Raw genomic sequence first — 24,496 nt, 5'->3', positions numbered from 1 at the left:
CTTAGGCTATGTTTGCCATTTTACGTGCTCAACAAGAGCCAAATTTGGCTCGGTCAGTCATGGATGAGACACTTCACTTGTTTATACCTCTGCGCTGCACAGCACTTGAGAAAATAATTTTCTACAACTCATGTCTGTTATTTATTAAGCAGCATCTAATTAATAATAGGAAGTACAATTAGTATTGTGAAATATCACTTTTCACCGTAGCTGTAAATTTTCACACAACTCCCATAATCATCCTCTCGTATTCAGTGGAAATTCAAATTACATCACACGATGTGGTTTCTTCATCACAATTAGTTGGCATGGACTGCTGCGTATACACCGTGAAGCGCTATATACAGGCCAAGTTAAATGTTACTAAACGATTAAAAGACAACACAAACTTTGGAATATTGCAATAAAGCAGTGCTTCTATGTGTGCATGTATGTATGTAATATGTAATAAAATATATTGACTGTTCATTTGCTAACATTTGCAGCAGCCAAATAGCCTAACTTTACTGTATTTACCATTGAAGAGATTAAAGCAGATGATCAGCCAGAGAGCTGAGATCTGATTTAAATAAACTGCTAATTATTTCACAACCACAAACATGCGTGGGCCTGTATAGAATCTGTACTCATTTGAAAGAATAAAAACGTGTAGCACAGTCTTTCATGCTGTGTTTCTCTCTCAGATTAAAGCTGTGGACAACGGGCGTCCTCAGAAGTCCTCCACTTGCCGTCTGCATATTGAGTGGATTCCCAAACCAGAAGTGCCAGCCGATGCAGCTCCTCTGGTTTTTGAGGAGCCCCCCTTCTCCTTCTCTGTAATGGAAAGTGACCCTGTGGCGCACATGGTGGGCGTCATCGCCACCGAGTCCTCTGATGTTCCTGTGTGGTTTGAAATCACAGGTATAGCTTCCTTCATATGCATCTCTGTCATTTTGTGTGTGCATGCATGGGAATATTCTGTGTCAAAGAAATGCAGTATAGGCCGATAAGCTCTTACACTTCAGGGCTAACACTGATGAGTTTTGTGCGTGTGTGAGTGCACTGGGATAGATATTTCCTTACTAATTTAACTCAAAACTAGCAACTATGTTTTCAAAGTGTGTGAACTTAATTTTTCTTTTCTTGAATGTGTTTGATTTAACCTCAGATGAACAATTAATGCATGATGTGACTTTCACTGTTTGAACTCTTCATTTCTCAAAAAACACTTGCCTTTTCTCCCTTTCTCCCTCCCACCCTTTCCTCCCTCTAATCAATTTCTGACTGACACATCTCTTTTCTTCTCTCCTTTTTCTGTGCTACTCTTCCGTCTTTTCTCTGGAATGTTCTGTTTGGTTGGATTTTTGCAAGACGACATAGAGGATACTGAGATGTTTTACATCCTTCAGATGGCTTGTGACCACAACTGTACAGCAGAAGGTAGCTGCTGGGATCTCCTGTATTAAGAGATCATCTTACATTGTCTGTTGGTGCTGCCTGTGAAGTGTGGTTGAATTGTGCTGTGCCACTGGATTGATGTTATGCCAGATTTTTTTTTTCCAAACATGTGACCTGATTAAAAATCTCCAGAGGTCATTTGACCAAGAAAAACTCCTCTCCTCCCCTTTATATGACTTTGAGCTTTATTTTATATGCACAATTGTGTGTTATAGCCTTGTGCGGTATTTTTTTTTTTTCATTTTGCATGTAAAAGCTATTCTGTGGATATTGTTTATGTGAACAGCAAATCTATACCAACAGTTAATGACATCAACATTAGTGTCTCCATTCAGTATTAGCTTCAACATCAGTATAGCAAAAAGTTGATGTTTGTAGATCCTCCTCAGTGCCCCCTTTCAGTGTTGCCGCAGCTTGCTCCGTGCACTTAAGCAGGTGATGATGTGTCACTAATCTCCTGTCCCCTCTCATTGTTTGTGAAAAAAAAAACAATCCACAGGTGGTAATTATGACAGCCGCTTTGACGTGGGCAAGGCCAGTGGAACCTTGATTGTAGCGCGGCCCCTGGACGCTGAGCAGAAATCAAATTACAACCTGACGGTGGAAGCCACGGATGGGACACGAACTGTCAGCACCCAGGTAATTGAAACACTAATGAAACGGTTGGAAGCTGATGAGGGAGTTGTCATGGTTATGTTTTTCTCATGTGAAATATGGCAGAAGGCAGGCAACAAATAATGAGCAAAGCACAGGCGGAAAAATTTACAAAACTTACCTGTTTATGTTCTATCGGTGACCTGAAATCGACAGTGCATAAAGGATGAGTTCTTATTACATGTCCGCTGTTTGACTTCTGACCACATAATGCATCTGTTGCTTGAAAAGAATGGAGGCAAGTAACATGTCAGTTTAAATTAAACTATATGATAAAATATTTAGGGGAAGTATTGAGAGGATAGTTGCTGTTGCATTTACATTATTTTGATGCTCCCTCCAGCTCTGTGTATCAGCTTGGTAGATGGGAAGACAGATAATTTGAATTAATTCAAGCTTAAGGTACATCTTCAGTGAGCTATAAAAACATTCTGTAGCATGTTCTCTTACGCTTTCAATTAGATTTGCAGTCGGGTGAATTCGGTTTGATTGAGACTGGTTTTTGAACCTATTAGTAGTCAGCAATCCTCCTCTTCTGTTCTCTGCCATCTTAGAGCAGCAGAATACCTTTTTTTTTTTCCTTTGGCAGAGAGCTCCAGGAATCTTCCATTGTCTCATTCCCAAGGCAGGGCGAGAGGCGGCTGGTGCCGTCTAGCCAGAGGTCTTTTTAAAGTGTGCATTCTTTAGCCCCCAAACCCCCCAACCTCCCCCCTATGCTCCTTCTCTCTGAACCTCTGAGCCTTCTCCTCTTAATTTCTCTTTGAGAGGCACGGATTACTTAAGTCTTTTCTGAGTAGAGAGCTTAATAGAATAAACAAATATATTACACACATAAACATATACAAGCATATCCATGCCACATCAGAACTGACAAAAATATACTTTGAGAAATATGATAACTTTGCAGTAAACCAAGCTGCTCTGTCACATGGTATGTGCAGATTTTCTTTTACCATTTTGATCAAAGAGCATTGGATAAGAACTTCACTCAAGATATACTTGACTCAAAACCAGTTCAATACTTCTATTTATCATATAGGACTGATACCAAGAATGAACTGCAGTGATAAAAGCTTTTATGCATGTAGGTTGTCTTCGGTTTTTGTTCAGATTGTCATGCCTTGTCCATGAGATTTTGAACTTCTAATACATCTGCTCAGAAATCCCTATCTGTAATGGTAGTCTGGGTCATATGGGATCCCAGTATTCAAAATGTTTTGTCCTTTGTCCTCAAAGGGGGGCTTCAGAGAACTGTAGCTGGAAAAGAATCTATTTGTTGTCACTCCCTATGAATAAGGCCTTTCATCATCTTGTTGCTGTGCTCCACTGAGCCTTGGATGAAGCACCGCCTTCACTGGCATTTTACAGCTCATCCACGGAAGCAGCGCGTCCTTAATTCAGTGGAGAACCTTCAAAACGGTCACAGTGTACCTATTGTCGGAGCCATGATTCCCTCTCTCTGCTATCTGCAGTAAAACGCTTCCTCAGAAGCCCTGGCAACAGATACATTCTTAAAAGCCTCTCAACAGTACGGCATGCAGTGACATTTAAAGTCCAAATTAATCATGCTCAAAGGTTAGCCTATTCAAAAAGGTCTAAATATCAACATCTGCAGTGTTTTTCCCGTCTGCATATTTTGACCACAAGAATTTATGTCCACAAAAGAAGATGACATAACACAATTAGCCATGGTATCGATGCGGGTTCAAAGGCACAAGCCCTTTTTTTAATGTCGGCGCTCATTATCATGAAGGCTTTTGTTGGGTCCCTTCAGTCATCACAGTCAATCAGTTACAGGCCCCTTGAAATATCCATATTTATCACCTTCCTGTGTGTGTGTGTCTGTGTGTGTGTGTGTGTGTGTGTGTGTGTGTGTGTGTGTGTGTGTGTGTGTGTGTGCGTGAGCGCATGTGTGCCTCTATGTGCTTCTGCTTAATTTACATGAGTGAGTCTAAATATGTTTTCAGTGTTCATACATATGCATGTTTATGGCATATTTATAAGTAAATATGAGCAAATATTGTATATATATACGTATATATATAGTAAAACCCAGCCTATGTTTCCACTGCCAGACACCACTGCCAATCACACATTTATGTGGTTATCTGCTGGTAGCATTGAATACGTTTTTGGTAGTCCATGTACTTGACAGTTATCTCCCTTTTAGGAAATAATATTTTTCCACAAATCCAGAAGTCAAATATTTGCATTGCTTCAATCCTCTTTCCTATCTTAAATCATTGGAGAGAGAGAGAAAGATCATTCACAGATTCACACATGGAATTGAGAACAATGCCAGACGTACATTGTTCAAACAGTGTGAAAGCCAAACATGTTTGATTCAAGGATTTTCAGCTTGTTTGGAATGCATAGGCTAATGCATTGGTTTGTTTAGAATTAGATTACCAGGGGTGTAATTGAATGGCTTAATTTCATCAGTTTACAAAGACAGACCAGTGGGCTGTGCGTGAATGTCAGTGATAATAGTTCCAAGTGGTTGAGAGAGAGAACAAACAAAACAGAGCTCACTCAACTGTGCTATTCCAAACCGAACTCAGAAATGCACTGTATGTTTTTGATGTCTTATTTAATGGTATATTTTTAATGGTTTTAGAAAAGACATATATTACTTTAGCATTTTTTTCCAGAGCGCAGTTTAGAGTAAGGAGAAAAAGAAAGAGTTAGGGGAAACCAGTATTTCATCAGCCTTTGATTTATTTAAATCTGGTATCCTTGGTAGGAAATATGACCGTCCCGAGCATTTGGGTCACTGATTAGTTCGCCTCTGATTACGTTGTTCAACAATGACAGTACAAGCTCAGGTAGCCAGTGCTTTTATTTAGCAAATGCTGTAAATGCACCTCATCATCTGTGAAAGGTTAGGACTTTAATCAGGCTAGTGGGAAGGACATGGTGGGTTTTTTTCCTAAAAGGATGTATAACCAGTGGGGGCAAAAAACATTTTTCAAGCCACACTGAAATTGATTTCAAACACACAGATTGTCCCTGTACCTTAGATTTGAGCCCGCTTCTTTTAACAGTTAGACTCCTAAGAATTTTCATAGACTTTTTACATGAAAGTGAAACAGTGAAGATTATGTTGAGTAATCATTTTTCACCAAATCTTTGCTTGCAACTTTAAACAAGAAAAGAAAATTTGAACTGGCAAACATATGCAAAGGAGTTGTTTATTTTTTGTTATTGGGTGTGTGTTTGTTTTCTTTGGGGGGGCGGTATGCTGTTTATGCAAGTCGTACAGAATTTCATCGAAAATTAGATCTACCCAATCACACACACACAGTGCACCTCGTGAAAGCTCAAAGTTTGACTTATCTATTCCTCAAATCAAAGTCATGTGGAAGCTGTGCTGCCAGACGGGCTGGCCTATTTTCTCTCTCTTTGGAATGTATTTGTTTTTTTTTTTCTTTTTGTTCTCTCTCTCTCCCTCTAGCCCTCCTTTTCTTTCTTTCTGATTTTCCCCCTCTCCATTTTCCAAAAGCTCCACATTTTTTGGCCAGGCATGCAAGGATTATGATTATTCTGTTTGGTTAGAATAAAGCGCAAACAAGAACACTGGACCTCTGTGGGTAGTGGGCTGTTAATCCTGCTTTGGGAACATGTACAAGTACTTAGTGCCAGTGTCCTGCCTGTGCCCAGAACCTGCCACCTGGCAGGGGGGCATCCTTTCCTACGCATGGCACGGGGAGGGAAGCGGGCACCATGAAAGCTCCCACGTGTCCTGTTTTGGACAACACACAGAAGGTGTTTCTTTATACAGAATGCACCGTTTTATATGTGGTGTACGCCTGTTAAGCACAGTTTCCTTCTTGATCATCTGTTTTATTTTCAACTTCAGCGACAACAGCAACAAAAAGAAAATTAAGAAAATTATTTTGCCAATGATTACTCAAGTCCAGTATGGGTTACCTTGCTGTGACTCTGTTAGCGCCATCAGTATGAGGCTCTACATCTGTGGGTGGTCTATGGAACACAGTCGGCCATTCTTTTTGTCTTCTATATGACCATTGTAGCTCCATGAAGGCGTCTCTGAAGGATCAGCTGATGCAGGCAAGGGGTGCAGCATTCCAGCATGGGCACCTCATAGCCAGGAGCTGCGCCAACGAGGCAGGCTCGGCATGCAGCCCGGCCTCCCTTCCCCCACCTCCAGCTCCATGACATCCTCCCTTGGCCCTACAGGAGTACCTCAAGCTGTTCTGCCCACAATCTGTTCCTGGGCTCCTGTTTCTCATGTTCTATCAGTCCAAATTACAATGACTTTCTATCCATCTGTATGGCTCTCTATCTCTTTCTCTCTTTCACTGGCTCACTTGTACATCCACTTATACTCTACACAATTTCCTCCCCTCTGTAAAAGCTGACTATCTTATCACAGACTCTATCTCCTTGGCACTCATTTAGCATTTTGTTCTCAGTCACCTCTTTTCTTGATATATTTCTTTCATTGTCACGCGTAGCCTATCTTTTCTAAATTTTGACCATCTCCCTTAGCTTTCTTTGGCTTTTCTTTCTCTCTGTCTCTCATCCTTCCCTCTTCCTTACTCTCATTTCACCCTCCCAGCAGTTTTTCCTTCAGTATCTCCATCTGTCACGCCTGTGTCTCAGTCCCGATCTTGTTCCTCTCCAGCGTTCCCAGAGGAAGGTATCTACAAAGACTACAGAATTTTCTTCTGCACCAGCATTTCTACTGCAGTCAGGCAGTATCATGCTGCTTTGTGATGTTTGGGGGCAAAGTTCCTTTGAAGTGTTGTAGAGCCTCCTTGCAAAGGGGAAGGTGTGTTTGTGTGCAGATGGGGTGTGGGAGTGGAGGCGGGGGGAGGCGGGGGGAGGGGCAGAGTAGCCTTTTGTGTGCTTTCCAAACCACATGAAATTGTACATTGTGGATGGTTGTGGATACTAGTGACCAGGTTTCATCCCTTTCTGCTTCTTGACAGCATTATCAGCTCTTGCCACCTTGTGAATGGCTCACTTTTCACAAGACATGTTATCTGAAGCTGGCCAGATTGAGACACATTGGCCAGCCTCTTTGTGTGTGTGGACGTGCATATTTTTGTGCCTATTTGTGTACGTGTGTGTGTGTGTGTGTGTGTGTGTGTGTGTGTGTGCGCGCGAAAGGTGGATTGTACGGCCTCAGGGACCCTGTACAATATGTCTGGCAAGACATAAAAAGAGATGCTTGGAATGAGATACATTGTTGAGGGTATTCTCCGACACATACCAGAGGCCTGGATTCACACACCTCTTCAGGGTTCACGGTTCGCTAGAAAAATTTTGTTTTTTTATTACATCTTGATTAGGCTTCTTGATTAGCAATGTGACGTGGCTCACTCGTGTCACATGACTAGTGGCAAACTGCCAGCTTATAACCCGACAGTTAGCATGTAGTCCTAGCCCCCCTGCAAGATGACATCTGTGAGCCTCACTAGCATTGCCAACATCACAGTGCACAACAGATTGTAAATGTTATCACTCCTGTCAGGTCGAGTCTATATTTGTCTCTGAAATAGGCTAACAGTGCTCTACAAACAGACAAAAACAGTTGTTATGTCTGAAGGGATCTGATGAACACTGGTCAGCTGGTCAACTGGTCAACTCTTTCTTGACTAGTTCCCTTCACTAGTCCAGCACAGGCTTTGTCTATTCCCCTGTAGGACATCACCCCCTGGTGTCTGGTATGCAGGTGTCTAATCTGAGCTGATCCTTTTGTTCCCCATGTTTGGCCATGGTAGAAGCCCCTCACCGGTCTGGGAAGCAGAGATGGCATTCCAGCAGCTCTCCATAATCCTCTGTCGGAAGTCCAGTAGACAAGTGGCTGGTGTTGATAAAACATGCCCCCAGTGGAATTTTACAGTTTGGGGACGTTAGATTCTTTGTTGTGGAAAAAAAACCCACAAAGTTGCAGTGAGTGCAGTTTTTGCTCGTCTTTTTGCTGTCCAAGGCAAGAGACACATATCTGGTGAAAGTTGTGCCATGGATTTACTGTAGAGTCTGAGTGGTTGAGTTGTATTTCTCTTAAAATGTGTGTCTTGTTGAAGTGTTTGTGAATGCATTAGCAGTATATTTAATCAGCAATGCCCTAAAACTAAAACATGATGCATAATCATCCTAACAAATTGCATACATTTTCTGAACTATTATTTCTTTATTTGAAGCTTGTATCAATTGAATAGACCTTTTCACTTTCCACATGTCACAGCCTACTGTCCTGTTTATCAAACATACTTGTAATTTAATCATCTACTCTTTTACAGTCCTTACATAGCTCTCATTTCATCTGGATGCATTAGGGGCATCCAGTATTGATTTCTTGCTTTCGTTGTTAGCAGTGGCAAGTGACCATGTGGTTAAAATATTGCTTTTGCCATTATATGTATTGATCTGGTCTATATCTGCACAACACTGCTTATTACTGGAGAGTGTGGGAGAAAGGGCTTGAAAACTGTAGAGAGAGTGTGTTTGAGGAAAGTCCATAAAGATAAAAGGATGATTTGCCCGTCTTTTGTGCAGTTTGATGCTTTGCTGCAGGTTTAATGTGATTGACTCTTGATCTTTTTGCAACATATGGATTTGTAATTTCCATTGATTCCCTGTCCTGTTAAAACATTTTGTCATTAAGAAAGGGTCACTTGTCCACATTTGTATTCATGGTACTTCAAATTCAGCGTCCTTTAGAATTACAGAGTGCATGCTTCTATGAAATAAATATTCACAAGTAGCCTGTAACATAGGATTTTGTTTGACTGATTAAACCATCCAATTATCCTCTGAAAATTATTGAACATGACCATCCTTAGTACATGGTGAGAAGAGGCCAAGTTATTTCAACATTCATGGTTTGTGAGATGACTAAAATCTACAGTGTATACATAATTTCCTTTTATGACCCCAATAGGTGCTTATCCGTGTCATCGACACCAACAACCACCGGCCGCAGTTCTCCCAGCCCAGGTATGAGGTGAATGTCCCAGAAGACACCCCAGCGGAGACTGAAGTCCTGCAGATCAGCGCTGTAGACGAAGACGAGAAGAACAAGCTGACCTTTACACTCTTGAGCAGCACTGATCCATTCAGCCTGAAGAAGTTCCGCCTAGACCCAGGAACAGGTGTTCTGTACACCGCTGAGAGACTGGACCATGAGACCATGCATCGCCACACCCTCACTGTCATGGTATGGATCAGTGATGATATGCATGATGATGACAGGTTTTATTTGCATGGAGCTTTAGTTTGACTGGTATTCCCCTTAGAATTTGAATGAATTTGAGTATAATTATTCTAACTGCAGGACTCATTTTTTCATCATCTTGTACTGTGTGCGAGCCACAGAATTTCCCATTTATCTTAACAAAACTATAAGATCATTGTTTCATTCAAGAAGTGATTTGTTTAAAGTGACTTTAATTGGATTTTCCAAATAAGGAAACGAGAAATTTAAAGGCCGTAAGGACTGTGAGCTCCCAAACAGGACCAAATTAAAGCATTGATCATATCATTATGGCTTACAGTATGTTTGTAACAGTGATGGGCACTTTTTTGCTAGCACTGATAATTTCAAAACAGTAAATTATGAGAAATTCCTACATTTGACATCTTTAAGCTTTGTCGCATAGGGACCAGATAGTGGAAGTAAATGGCCATCGCTCAGAAGCCCGCCCCCTAAGCTGCGGAGTCCCTCAAGGGAGTGTGCTAGGCCCCTTGTAGTTCCTAGTGTATATAAATGACATGAAAGAGGCATGTAAATGTGACCTGTTCCTATACGCAGATGATTCAGCTCTGGTGGTTGCTGACAAAAACTTGGCTCAGCTCCAGGAAAGGCTTAGCGAACAGCTGACTAACATCAGTGTATGGCTCTCCGATATTAAACTCTTCTTACACCTTGGGAAAACTGAATCAATTCTGTTTGGCTCCAAACCCAGATTAAACACAGCTAAGGATTTCAAAATACATTTTAAGGGTAATGACGTCTCTGTTAAAACATCTGTCAATTACTTGGGCTGTACACTTGACGGCAATGCAGGGGGTGCTGGTATGGCCCTGAAAGTGGTAGGAAAAGTGAACGCTAGAACTAAGTTCTTGGCCAGAAAGTCAGTGTTCCTGGACAGCGAAAGTCAGAAACTCATGGCATCCAGCTTAATCCAATGCCGCTAGCACATCCTGGTACTGTAGTCTTCCCAAGCTGTGGAAGATAAAACTTCAGGTCTCCCAAAATAAACTGATCAGAGTGGTCCTAGGTCTCGGTAAGGATGGTAAGGATCAGAAGCCAGATGGGTGAAAGTTCTTTCAGATACTTGGGTGCCCAGGATTGGAATAAGGTTCCTAATAGAATTAAACAGACTACAAACCCAGTCACGTTTAAGGCAAAACTGAAACACTGGCTTTTATATAACGTACCCCTGTAAAGACAGTTGTGTAGGCAGGGTTGTACATAGCTCATTTAATGGACCAGTTTTAGTATAATAGGAGGTGTGTACTTTAGCCTGTTGTCTGAACAATGCCTGTTAATGCCCAATGTGAATATTTTCTGTATATTGATGTTTTTTGTGCTTTTATATGCCGCTAATGCCGTATTCGACTATCTCCACACGCATGTACGCGCACGCACACGCAAACACCTCCACGACATCTAACTACAACAAGGACCACAATGGAAATAAGTCCTGTAACTTTTTTGTGTTATCCTTGATGTTCTTTTAATTGTGCATGTATATTGGTATTGCAGCCATGGAATTGTCCTTTTAAAGTGAATTGTCAAATAAATAAACTAAACTAAACTAAAAATAAGCCAATAGGTGGGCATTCAGTATGCATTGATTTATCATTTGTTTGTTAGAACCTATTTGTCATTTGTGTCATATTGTGCTCATCAGAAACCATTCTTGTCAGAGTTCATTGTTTAATTGGTGTCTTTGTGGGGAAATTAAGCATCCATTGAGTAAAGATGAGCTTGTCATTACTTTTCAAAGTGTGAACAGTTTGCTGTATTATGTTAGTTCTAAAATCTCTCATGCACTTGTCTGTCTCACTCTGTTTTTCTTTCTCCTCTGCTACCCCACTGTCTTTCTCCGCTTTCTCTTTCCAATTTACTCTTTCCTAGGTGCGTGACCAGGACATCCCAGTCAAGAGGAACCTGGTTCGTGTTATTGTCAATGTGGAGGACACCAATGACAACGCTCCCTGGTTTATAGGCTCACCTTACTCTGGCCGTGTATTTGAGTCTGCTGCCATAGGCTCAGCTGTGCTCCAGGTCACAGCTCTGGACAAGGACAAGGGCCAGAATGCAGAGATTGTCTACAGTATTGAATCAGGTAAATGCCCTCAAAGGCGCTTTTGTCACTCATTCTTGAGAGCTGTAATTTCCCTACCGCTGTCTCTGAGGAGAAACATTCATAGCAAGGGCTTTCATTGTAAAATAATGCAAATCAAATCAGCTTGTAAAAAATGTATGAGTCATCTTGAGTTCTGCTGCCCACTGGGTCTTGATTATGAATGGCATACTTTACAAAGAGTAGGAGAATGTTGAGAACTTTGTCAGAGGATCTCCAAATACGTGGGAGACTAGCTGATTCCCCTCAGAATTTCCCACCATTGTTTTCACTGCCAATAAGCTGTGTTATGAAAGGCAGATACATGCAGCATATTAGCTAGGCCCTTTGTTTGAAGACATACATATTTGAGATTGTTGAGATGACTCAAGGTAATTGAATTATAACTTGCTTTGCTGTGAGCCAAATTGAAGGCATGGGATGACTGGCTTGGAATAAAGAGTAGCACTGCTGATTATCTAATGCGTTGAGGGGTAAAAAAATATTTACCTTAAATCCAGATAACTGGAATATACACAGTCTTTACAAATCCTTATCAATTGCCACAGCTTTCTGAGAAAAAATATGACTAAAAGACTCTGGTGTCCTTATCTTATGTAGTTTTGCATTCATTGTGAGGCACATATTACAGATTGAAAATCATTGTCAAAGCAGCCACAACAATAAATATGTATTGCTTTTTTTCTTCTTTTTCCAACAGGAAATATTGCAAACTCATTTGCAATTGACCCTGTCCTGGGGACAATTACAGTAGCCAAAGAACTTGATCGAAGCAGCAAGAACCTTTTTGAACTCATTGTAAAGGCTTCTGATAAAGGAATATCTCCAATGTCAACTACAGCCACTGTACACATTGTGGTAACAGTTTCTGACAATGCAGCCCCAAGATTCACTGAAAAGGAGTTTTCTGCAGAGGTCAGCGAATCAGCACATCCTGGAAGTTTTGTAAGCTGGGTCACAGCCATCAGCCAGTCGTCTGTTTTCTATCAGATAAAAGGTGGCAATATCAACAGTGCATTTGACATAAACCCAAACTCTGGAGTTGTTGTGACCCAGAGAGCTTTAGACTATGAGACCACCGCTGAATACAGGCTTATCATACAAGGCACTAACATGGCTGGTCTGGCCAGCAACACAACACTGCTGATTCATCTAAAGGATGAGAACGATAATGCCCCCATCTTTCTCCAGAGGGAGTTCATAGGCATGATCAGTGAGTCAGCCTCCATCAACAGTGTTGTTTTGACCCATGAGAACACTCCCTTGGTCATTCGTGCCTCTGATGCTGATTGTGACCGCAACGCCATGCTGATCTATCAGATTGTGGAACCATTTGCTCATAACTATTTTGCCATTGACTCCAGCACAGGAGCTATCCGATCCACAACGGCTTTGGATTATGAACAGAGGAGTGGTTTCCATTTCACAGTCCAGGTCCACGACCTTGGAATGCCACGCCTGTTTGCTGAGATGGCAGCCAATGTGACTGTTGAAGTCATTGATGTCAATGACTGCTCACCACTTTTCAGCCAAGAACTTTATGAGACAACTGTGATAGTGCCAACATACAAAGGTGTAGAGGTCATCAAAGTCAATGCTACAGACTCAGACTCTGGGCCAAACTCCAAACTCCTTTTCTCCATCTCTGAGGGTAACATTGGTGATAAATTCAAAATGGATCCAATCAACGGCATAATCTCCATTCAGAATGTCACACAATTGAGAAGCAGGTACGAACTGAAAGTTAGGGTTTCAGATGGAAGATTTGCCAACATTGCCACAGTAAAGATAAATGTAAAGGAAAACAAGGAGAGCAGGCTGAAGTTCACCAGGGAGTCCTACAGGGCCTATGTTCAAGAGAACTCATCTGAGAAGAAAACACTAGCAGTCATTGCTGCTGTTGGGAACCAGGTGAATGAGCCCTTGTTTTACAAAATTCTGAACCCTGACAAGAGGTTTGAAATCAGCCGCACCTCTGGAGTAATCTCAACCACTGGAATTCCATTTGATCGTGAGGTACAGGACACATTTGATATTGTTGTTGAGGTCACCAGAGAGGACAGAAGTGAAGTTGGGGCCCATGTTCTGGTAACTATGACAGTGGAAGATGTGAATGACAACAAACCCATATTTGTGAACCTTCCCTATCATGCCCTGGTCCAAATGGATGCAGAGGAAGGCCAGGTCATCCGACAGGTCACAGCAGTGGACAAAGACATGGGTCTGAATGCAGATATCTACTATCACCTGAAGGACCACCAGGAGCACTTCCAAATCAGCCCCTCTGGTGAAATCTCACTCAAAAAGAAGTTTGAGAAAGAGTCACTTAACACAGACTTTGTAATCACTGTTATAGCCAAAGATAGTGGGGACCCAGCACTCTCAGCGGAAGTACAAGTGCCCATAACGGTGGTGAACAAAGCAATGCCTGTGTTTGAGAAGCCTTTCTATAGTATTGAAATCCCTGAAAACATCCAGTTACACACACCCGTGGTTCATGTTCAGGCCAATGACTCAGAAGGCCCTCGTATAGTGTACACCATCTCTGAGGGAGACCCCTTAAAACAGTTTTCAATTGATTTCAACACTGGTGTTATACATGTGATTCAACGTCTAGACTTTGAGGCACATCCTGCCTATAAGTTAAGTGTAAGAGCCACGGACTCTCTAACGGGAGCACACTCTGAAGTGTTTGTTGATATCATACTGGAAGATGTAAATGATAACCCTCCTGTGTTCCTGTCAAAGGCCTACAACACCAGTATTTCTGAGGCCTCTGTCATTGGTACATCAGTTTTGCAAGTTGATGCCCAAGATTCTGATACTGGTAACAACAAAGAAATCTTCTTTCTGTTGGTTGAGGAAAAGGGGAAGAGTTCAGATTACTTCAGCATTGACCGTGACACAGGAATAATCTGGACAGCTCAAGGGCTTGATCATGAGGAAACCCAGCAACATAATTTGAGGGTTTGTGTTGTGGATAGTGGAGTTCCAGCCCTCTCTAGTGATGTCACTGTGACGATAGATGTTACTGACCTGAATGACAATGCTCCAATATTTACAGAGAATGTGTACGAAACAACTGTCAGCGAATTAGCTCCTCGTGGTCACTTCATCACGCAAGTCCAGGCATCTGATGCTGACAGCTCAGATGAAGATAAGTTGGAGTTCTCCATCATATCTGGCAATGAGGATCAGAACTTTGCCATGGACAAAAACACAGGCGCCATTGTCATTTCCAACCACCGAAGGCCACATATGCAGCCTCTGTACAATCTCAATATATCAGTGTCAGATGGTGTATTCAGAGGCTCAGCCCTTGTCAAAGTGACAGTCATCGGTGCCAACTTCCACAACCCCACATTCCCTCAGGTGGACTATGTGGTAGAGCTTGCTGAGAACTCGCCTGTTGGTACCTTGGTAGCAGAAGCAAAAGCAACAGATGATGATGAAGGCATTTATGGGGAGCTAACATACCGCATTGTCAATGACTTTGCAAAAGACAAGTTCTCAGTCAATGAAAATGGAGAGATCTTCTCACTAGAGAGCCTTGATCGTGAAAATTCCATTGAGAAAGTCATTCCTATTTCTCTCGTAGCAAAAGATGGTGGTGGAAAAGTAGGCTTTTGCATTATCAATGTCATTCTAACAGATGTCAATGACAATGCCCCACAATTCAGGGCAGTTGAGTACAAAGCCACTATTGCATCAGATGTCCCAAGAGGAACCTCTGTGGTCAAAATTGCTGCTTCAGACATGGATGAGGGAAGCAATGCTGACATAACGTATGCAATTGAAGCAGATGTTGAAAATGTGGAGGAGAACTTTGAAATCCACCCCACCTCTGGGGTCATTGCTACTAAAGAGAGCCTCATTGGACTTGAAAATGAGCTCTATGCATTCTTTGTGAGGGCAAAGGATGCTGGGAATCCATCCAAACATTCTATTATACAGGTTTATATTAGGATTGTCGCCCCAGAGGTACCAGTTCCCAAATTTGTTGAACCACATTACCGTTTCACAATTGCTGAAGACCTGCCCATTGGCACAGAGATTGATGTCATCCAGGCAGAGAGTGAACAACCAGTGGTTTACAGCCTTGTAAAAGGTAACACTCCTGAGAGCAATGAGGATGAGGTTTTTGTTGTAGACAGAGACACCGGGGCCTTGAAGCTTGAGAAAAGCCTTGACCATGAGACTACCAAATGGTACCAGCTCACACTGCTAGCCCAGAGCAAACATGAGAACTATGAGATAGTGGCATCTGTACATGTAAACATCCAGGTGAAAGACCTTAATGACAACAAGCCTGTCTTTGAGTCAGACCCTTATGAGGCAGTCATCGTGGAAAACCTTCCAAGTGGCACACCGTTGATTCAAGTCAAAGCCACTGACCAAGACTCTGGCACCAATGGCCAAGTAGTTTATAGCCTTGACCCCAAGCAGACCTCACAGGAGATATCTGAGCTGTTTGCTATCAATAGTGAAACTGGATGGATGACCACCTTGAAAGAGCTAGACCGTGAGAACATGAACAAATATACAGTTGCCATCCTAGCCACAGACCAAGGAGACAAAGTCCAGCATGTAACTGGCACCAAAGTGGAGGTAACAGTTGCTGATGTGAATGACAACCCACCCCGCTTCACTGCAGAAATCTACAAGGGCACAGTTAGTGAGGATGACCCTCCACCTAGTGGGGTCATTGCTATCCTGAGCACCACGGATGCTGATTCTGAGGACATCAATAAACAAGTGAACTACTTCATCACAGGTGGGCATTTATTATTTTACGAAACAGATCATTAGCAGACTCAAAGAGTTTACTACCCACTCCTTTGTGTAACAGTTCGACAAACAGAGCTTAAGGGGGATTATCCGTTTAGGCCACTTATTATGACGATAATATCTCATCTTTGAAACATTACACAGTCCCTTTATCTGTTAGGAGTCTTTGAGTCATCGCCTAATCTGCCAAAGCTCAAGGCAAATATTTAGGTCATCATAATACAGAAATGTATAATTATCTGAATAACGCTAGAAATTGACTAGGGAAAAATACTTCCTCTGGTGCTAATTAGAAAGTGTGAATAACTATGCCAAGTCTAATATCCAGAGAAATCACAAAGCAGCTCTCTCATTAGCTGATGTGCATTTTCTGTTGTTTCTTGCTGTGCAAAATTGCCTGTATAGTGAACACATTTGATTTAGAAATATGGATTTGCTATGTGAAGTAGTAATGAATCCTTTGTCTGTACTTGGTCTGTTGAGTAATTATTAATAGCTGACAGTGGAACGGAGAACAAAATTTCAGTACAGATTTGTTTTCTTTGCATCCTTTTTTCTAACTCAGGCTTCCTGCTTTTCATTGTCATATTTTCATCAGACAGATAGCAACACAGCAACTCAATATATCTTTATAAGCAGGGGACCTGTGTTGTTCATCATTCTAAAGTGGTATTCTTCCTTTTAACACCAAACAGGAGGGGACCCACTAGGCCAATTTGCCATTGAGCACATCCAGAATGAGTGGAAGGTCTCTGTCAGGAAGCCCTTGGACCGTGAGGAGAAGGACAATTACCTCCTTAACATCACTGCCACCGATGGCATCTTCACTGCTAAAGCCATTGTGGAGGTCAAGGTTCTGGATGCTAATGACAACAGTCCTGTATGCGAAAAGGTAAAGCCAGTATGTTCCCTGTAGGTGCCTGTAGCCAGTTATAAAAAGAGTATTTATCCCCTAATGTGTTGTAATTGCAGACTGCATTGTTGATTAAGTGCATTTATGGAGGTATTCAAATGATTTGTAGTCAGTTTCCTATGCCTGCTATTCAACATTTAAACCTTCTTTTTCTTCCTGTTATTCATTTTCATTTCTTGCCCTTCTCTACCTTCTTCTTTTGCTCACTACATCTGACCCCCAGTCCCTATATAGCGAGAGTGTCCCAGAAGACTCCCCTGCCGGCAGGCTCATCTTGCAGGTCTCTGCCACAGATGCCGACATCCGCTCCAATGCCCAAATCTCCTATGAGCTCCAGGGAGCCGGAGCAGAGTTTTTCACTATTGACTCTGAAACAGGTGTGTGCATCTGTCTATGCGTGTGTGGTAATGAGCATGCGTGCCAGTGCCCCTATGTATAAAGAAGGGGAGTATTGATTTTGTGTAGTGTTTTGTGACCTGTGTGTAAGATTGTGCATGGTTGATCTAAAGTAGTTCTATATTTAATAATTTCTATAGTTATTATAGTTATCTTTTCTTTTTAGTGCCTTCTATGTCTGCAGTCATTTTCAATGAGTTTGCATTCCATCTGTGTTCAAGGTTATTCTGAATGTCGGAAAGGAGTATGTGGGACACACACATGTTAAAGTCTCTCATGAAACACTTTTGGCCTAATGCTTAAAACCACAAACTAACAAAGTCTGAATATTCAGCAGGGGCGTGACAGCAGTCATGCATTTTTCACAATTTTGGATTAATTCTGATGAATCCCTCTGCAAAAAGTATTTTTCACTTGTGTGTGTGTGTGTGTGTGTGTGTATCATTATCAGCTATGGAAGAGGCAAGAGACTTTCCTTGCGCCCAGTTGTTATTTACTTATTTATTTTTGAAACAGCCAAGAACATTTCCCTGCAGGGCTAGTGAAAGACCCTTAGTGGCACTAAAAGATAGGGTTGCACACTTAAATTGAATTTATGACTGCTATACTTCTTGCCTGAAAATTATTTCTTGTGGGAGATCCTCTAAAACCAGCCACTCTAACTGGCTGCTAGAGTTCAAAAAACTGAGTAACAATGCCAGTTAATCACCATGAACCCTTCTTGAAAATAAACAGAAAGTAAAAACATGAAAGGAAAAAAAACTAAGCCAACATCAGTTTTAAACAGAGAGAGAACCGCTGTACAGCACTGCTGCTGCTGCATAAAATCCCTCTGTAATGGCAAAGTTCAGACTCTTTTTTGATATGCTCACAGATTGACGCTAAGGGAGACAACAAGGCAAAGATGCCATCCAGCTGTCTTTTGGCAAGCCTCAATATTGAGTTTCTAGCAGGAACGCTACTGTTATGGAGTGGGAATGCTATTTTTTCAGTGCAGACAAGTAGGATTATTGCATGTAAGGACCGCCAAGAGGCTCTAGAGTTTTCCAGAGAGGCTGTGGTAATGTTGGCTGTCTCACATCCCAGGACACTTCCAAGCTGCTCTTAGCTGCCAACTCCTCTGTTTTCCTTCAGCATCCCACCCCCACCCCAAACCCCCTTCTCTCTCTCCTCTCCTGCTTCAATTACTTATTTATTCCCTCCTCTCCTCTCTTGAAAGCCATTAGCTGTTTGGATGTGTTTTTTACTTGGTAAGTAGGCAAGGGGGTTTATGGTGCACAAGAACATACATGGTTTGTCCTCTACACATACACTTAGTCTCTTTCTTTATCTCTCTCTCACTTACACACATTATCTATTGGTCTGGCTGTCTGTAAATGCAACTGCTTCCATGTTCTTTTTACTTGACTGGTTATGTTATGCAAAAGGACAAAGAGTAAGTGACAGATGACAACCTACTACTCTCTGTGTGGCAAAACTGTTTCCATTTTAAAGTGTGTGTATGTGTCTGCCTGTCTATCTATTTATATGCCTTTCTCAAAATTGTCCTGTCCCGCCTCCAGGAGAACTGAAGACCTTGCAGCCCCTGGACCGAGAGGAGCAAGACGAACACAGGTTCAAAGTGCGAGCCTTGGATGGAGGTGGGCGGTATTGTGAGGCTGACGTCCAGATCACAGTGGAAGACATCAACGACAACCTGCCACAGTTCACCTCCGATGTTTACACCATCACAGTCTTTGAGAACACAGAGATCGGCACGTTTGTGGCAAAACTGCTGGCAAATGATATCGACACTGGTGAGGAATTTTAATCTTGGGCACCATATTTCCATAATATTGTAGTCCTATTAGGACGATATTCAGATTCTATAGTTTTTAGTAGTGGATGGATTCATTTTCCTCCATTCCTGAGTCTATTCTGAGAGGGAAACCTGGTTTTATCTCATATTTAAACTTAAAGAACCCATGTTTTTCACATGTGCATCCTATGTGATAATTGTCAGCATAGGAGTTAAAGCCTCAGACAGCTGTACTGCATGTGTTTTCCTTTTTGTCCCAACTTATGGCTGCTTCAAGTGATTTTGAAAATGTCCCTTAAAGAATCACACTCTAAAGTTTGTTCTCCAACTCATCATATTTGTCCCCTGCTGTTTAAAATTTCAGCCTGTTGGCTCCAATACAGTCAAAATAATTAAAACACCACCGGAGGGTTCAGTTTGTGTCTGCATGGGCATTCCATCCTTGCAAAAATGTTCATTATCAGGATCAAGGTTCAATTTTTTTAGAAACTATCTTATTCATCACTTACCAGGTTCATCCTTAGGGCATTCAAAAAGTTTACATGCTGGAGTGTTTGTTGAGAAATTGGCATCAGCCTCTTGTTCACATTTATTAGCAATTCAGGTGCAAGTCAATGGGGCATGAAACCATTACACTAAAAATTGCACATTACACATATGGAGGTATATGCAATGACGTATCCAATTTTGAGAGTTATGGTTTCACACCCCATTGATTTGCACTAGCATTGCTAACAAATGCTAGCTGGAGATTTGTACCAATTTCTCAGAAACACAAACTCTGGCATGAAAACGTGTTTAATGTCTTAAGAGGGGACTTAATTAGTAATCAATAGGATAGGCTTCTAAAAACGCTGAACCTTTGCTTTAAGGCTGGATTGTAATCACTTTACACTGGCATGCATCAACCAGTGGAAATGGCAAACCTCACCTAATGAGCTTTTTAATAGCATTTTTGCCTCTGTCCAAATTCCTTTTTTGTAAAAATTATTTCTCTATGAGTATTTAGTGCAACAACATTATTGCCAAATTGCAGTAGATGGATAATTAAGTCTAAGAGCAGTTTTTTTGATTAACTTTGGGGGCACCGGGAGATTTGAGGTAAATCTGTTTCAATTCAGTTTCTGCTGAGGCAATTGATGGAGCTGGTAAATGGAAAGTCATCTCTAGCCACTTGAGAGAGACAATAAAAATGGCAACCCAAGGCATTAACCCATTAACTAATATAAAGTAGGATGTACTTTTCACTCAAGAAATAACCTTTGCAGAAGTTTGAAGGGATCATGTTATGTAGATACTTGCCACAATGCTGCCTCACAATACAGAGGTTATTATCTTTCCATTTTACAACTGCATTACTCTAAATGGCAAGAGGGAGGGATAACAAATGTGGAATTTCATGAATGATCAACCCCTCAAATTAAAAGCTCCATTACACTCTAATGAAATTCTTTTTTCTTCAACCACAGAATTCTCAAAAGGGCTGATAGCAATTTTCCATTTGCCTAGTGGAAAGCCACAGGCCACATATTCACCTCAGAAGTCTTCACCTTTCAGCAAACACTGCCACCGCAACAACTGAGAAACTCACAATAGAAAAGATTGAGAACTTAAACTGTGCAATTGTAGCAGTTATTTAAACTCCTTGAGACTTAATCTAAGAAGCTCTTGGACTTGCTGTTCCAAATAAGTGCTTCAGTTTAGTGGGGCAGGGCGTTCTAGCTTGGACAACCATTTCAGCCCGACTGCTGCCAGAGACTCGATGCCCGCCTCTCTCTGTCTCCCTCTCTTTTGCTCTCTCCTTTCAGGTGAATTGACAGCTTTACAGAATGAATGGGATGCTAGAATTGGGTCTCTGAGAATGAAATGTTGAGTGGTGAAAGGAGAGGGTTGGCATTAAGACATTTCTTCCCTGAGGCTTTGCTAGCACAAAATTTGCCTCACATTTTGTACATCAAGGATAAGGGTACTTGAAGGAGGGGTGGAGAAGAAAGGTGTTCCCCTCAGTTTAGCCAGGGGCAATAATTATTTCGAGTTATGCTGACTGAAAAGAATGAGCAGAGAGAGATTTGATTTGTATTTCTCTCACACACGCGGGTATCAAGCACACATCGATCTGTAGAATTCCATTTTTGTCTGTCTAGAGCGGCGTTACATTTGTATTCTTTGATTCAGATCCAAGCTTGAGGCACAACTGGCGACATGCACACACATCCATTTTTAAAGAAAAATAAGCATTATAGCTTGGACCCAGGTCAATGAGGCCCCAGCGGTCTCTGCAGCTAACCATCAAAATGCGAAAGCTAACTTAACCCTGTGCCTAATATAGAAATACTTTTCTATGTAGCTCAGGCATCAATATTTGACTCTGCATATCTCTGTGTAGACTCAATCTTGGCACTGGCTGTCCTGTGCTGCAGCCTCTATCATCCGCCTGCCCATTTGGCTGGAAGATGTTTGATACTTACCCACATCACTGCTCCTCAGTTGAGCCAGAGAGAGAGGCAACTCTTATCAGTGTGGAATGGCTAAGAACCAGACAGACAAACAGACCCAGACTGGTGTCCTTGATCTGTGATAAACGAAAGTTATGCGAGTACACATTCCTTCTCTGTTTCTTCTTTGCCCTTTATCTCTCTGCCTGTATCTGAATGTCTCTCTTTTTATTTGCCCTCTGCACTCTCTTGCTGTAGTTGTTTTCTCCATTCTATTTCTTATGTTGTGCTATTGTGGAGGAGTTTTAGTGTTTTCATCCCTGTCCGTCTTGGTGCTCTGCCAGTCATACATGTTCTGTACAACTCGACAACTCGAGGACGATGTCTTACAGTGCTGCTTGTAATACCGAAATAAGTATTTCTGTGCTTGTAAATCAGCATGCAGTTTGCATGCTCATTTCTTGTCCCGTTGGTCTTTAGTTTTCAAGATCATACAGATTTGCATGCCAGTTATTGAACATTTAAATCCAAAGTTTGTTCCCCACAGCGGAACACAGCTGATTACAACATTGCTTTACTATTTCGTGTTCTATTTTATTCATTCAAAGTCCAGTATTTTTTCACATATCTCCAGTTGTGGGATACAGAGGAGCATAAAATCATAAATGTAGGTGTATGAGGGAATACAGCTAATTATGATTCAGTGCAATTCACTTAACCACCATTAAGCAATTGTCTCAAGAGTGATCAGGCCTGATGAAAGGGATTGGGAACCACATGAGCAGGCCTCTCGATGGCAGTCTCTCCAGTGCGGTAATGAGATCCGTAGAGGGAGGGGACACTTACCTGATAAATGGGAATATAATAGCATATTCCAAATGGGGGCCACCTGCAGAAAGGCATTATGATTATTATTGTGATCCGTCTCTGTCTCATTGCTGGGAGCGTGTTGCTTAGTGGGAGGAGATGAGTTATGAGGATGGCATGGATTAGATGTTTTCCGTCCTTGTTTATCAGCGGCTCTATGAACGATGGATGTTTTAAAATGGAAAATGGGAATACAATGTGCAGAGTGGAATCATTCTACAAGAATCTACTCTATATGCTTGTTTACTTACTGTACTTAAGTACAGTGTCACACCATATAAACATTTAACAGGTGATTTCCAAGGGAATAGCAGCAGCGTCTAACACAATTTTTTCTGTGCTCTCGTCATTCCAGGTCTTAACAGCGACATCCTCTACTCACTGGCTGACTCTGCCGACGGGTATTTTTCAGTAGACGAGCGCACCGGTGTAGTAAGCCTGGAACGCCCCCTTGACCGCGAGGTGCAGGCAGTGTACGAACTGAAGGCCCGCGCCGCTGACCAGGGCTCGCCGCGCCTCTCCTCGCTGTGCCAGGTGGTGGTGTCCGTGCTGGACATCAACGACAACCCACCGGTGTTTGAGCACCGTGAATACACGGCCACCGTGCCTGAGGATGTGGCCGTGGGGACGCAGGTGCTCAGGGTGCAGGCGGTCAGCAGGGACATAGAGGCCAACGGAGAGATCTCTTATAGCATTATCAGTGGGAACGAGCACGGCATGTTCAGTGTGGACCAACGCACTGGTATGTGGCAGTATGACGTGGATGACTTTTGCTTTTTTTTCTGTGTTTTTAAATTTCTTCCTCCTTTCCTGGCTATAACCTCCCCGCCATCTCTCTCTCTCTCTCTCCCTCTCTCTCTATCTCTCTCTCCAGGCGACATCTTTGTAATTGAGCCATTGGACTACGAGGTATCCCACGAGTATTACCTAACCGTAGAGGCTACAGATGGCGGCTCACCGCCGCTCAGTGACATGGCCACAGTGAACATCAACCTGACTGATGTTAACGACAACAGACCCGTCTTCAGCCAGGAGACCTACACAGCCGTAGTCAGCGAGGACGCGGAGCTGGGGAAGACTGTCGTGGCGGTGAGAGACTGGAATAAAACATAGTAGCTTTAGGGACAGGTTCAACTATAGAGAGAATACAACTTTTTCATCTTTCTCATCTAGTTTGGTCTATCTAACTCCAGCTTTATCTGTCATGTCTTTGTCTTAATTACATCCAACAATTATAACTTTGTTCACCTTGTCTTTCTCACTCATTACTACCTCACAAGCCTCTCCCCTCTCTACCCATTGCTCAATACTTAACACTATCACATATCAACACCTGTGGCAAATCACCATCTGGTGGCATAGCTAAATTAGGACCGACGCTCTTCATGCTCAGTGCACCACTGTTCTTGTGCATTATCATGCGCGCACACACACACTCACACACACACACACACACACACAGTTTAATTAAAGACAGTTGACTCATTAAGCCCTCATCCAAGATAAGGGATTTTCTGCATTCTCTACCTTTCGCATGTTAAATCTTCACTGCATCTCATTTTTCTGTACCCTTGCTACCCTCCTCGGCTCCCTCCCCTCACAAAACACCTCTGCTTTTGGCCATTTATCAGAAATGTGTGTGCCTAATCGACCTGAATATAAATTATCCGTCAGAAAATTAGATTTTAATACCTGCCATTGTCTCATACTTGTAAATCTTCACTGTCTACTGATTTCCCGTGGGATCCCTTCCAATATGTGATGGTTGGCAGGTTTTAGGGCTGTGTGTGTGTGTGTGTATGTCTGTGTCTGTGTGTCTGTGTGTGTGGCTGGAGAGGAAGGTGGAGGTGGGGAAAGGAAGAGT

At 42.2% G+C, this 24,496-nt stretch overlaps 1 protein-coding gene across 3 annotated transcripts in view; it reads left to right on the top strand.

Annotated features, from left to right (window-relative positions):
• The window catches only part of fat1a (FAT atypical cadherin 1a), a 77,504-nt gene that overhangs the window by 38,317 nt on the left and 14,691 nt on the right, over positions 1 to 24,496 (top strand). For 2 of the 3 annotated variants that reach the window (XM_071538297.1, XM_071538296.1), the window contains exons 6-15: positions 684 to 900; positions 1,937 to 2,076; positions 9,005 to 9,280; positions 11,207 to 11,417; positions 12,136 to 16,209; positions 16,919 to 17,115; positions 17,360 to 17,513; positions 19,095 to 19,328; positions 22,988 to 23,374; positions 23,507 to 23,721. In XM_071538297.1, coding sequence (XP_071394398.1) covers positions 684 to 900; positions 1,937 to 2,076; positions 9,005 to 9,280; positions 11,207 to 11,417; positions 12,136 to 16,209; positions 16,919 to 17,115; positions 17,360 to 17,513; positions 19,095 to 19,328; positions 22,988 to 23,374; positions 23,507 to 23,721 — 6,105 coding nt within the window. Of the gene's footprint in view, positions 1 to 683; positions 901 to 1,350; positions 1,420 to 1,936; positions 2,077 to 9,004; positions 9,281 to 11,206; positions 11,418 to 12,135; positions 16,210 to 16,918; positions 17,116 to 17,359; positions 17,514 to 19,094; positions 19,329 to 22,987; positions 23,375 to 23,506; positions 23,722 to 24,496 lie in introns of all 3 variants that reach the window. The other variant, XM_071538295.1, reaches the window with a different exon arrangement.

This window comes from Centroberyx affinis, unplaced genomic scaffold (genome assembly GCF_046629955.1).
Source record: "Centroberyx affinis isolate AG114_WGS23_722 - 3 ecotype Tasmania unplaced genomic scaffold, CSIRO-AGI_Caff_v1 ptg003249l_1, whole genome shotgun sequence".
NCBI lineage: Eukaryota > Metazoa > Chordata > Actinopteri > Beryciformes > Berycidae > Centroberyx > Centroberyx affinis.
Note: the sequence above shows the minus strand (reverse complement) of the source record. Positions and strands in the feature narration are given on the sequence as shown.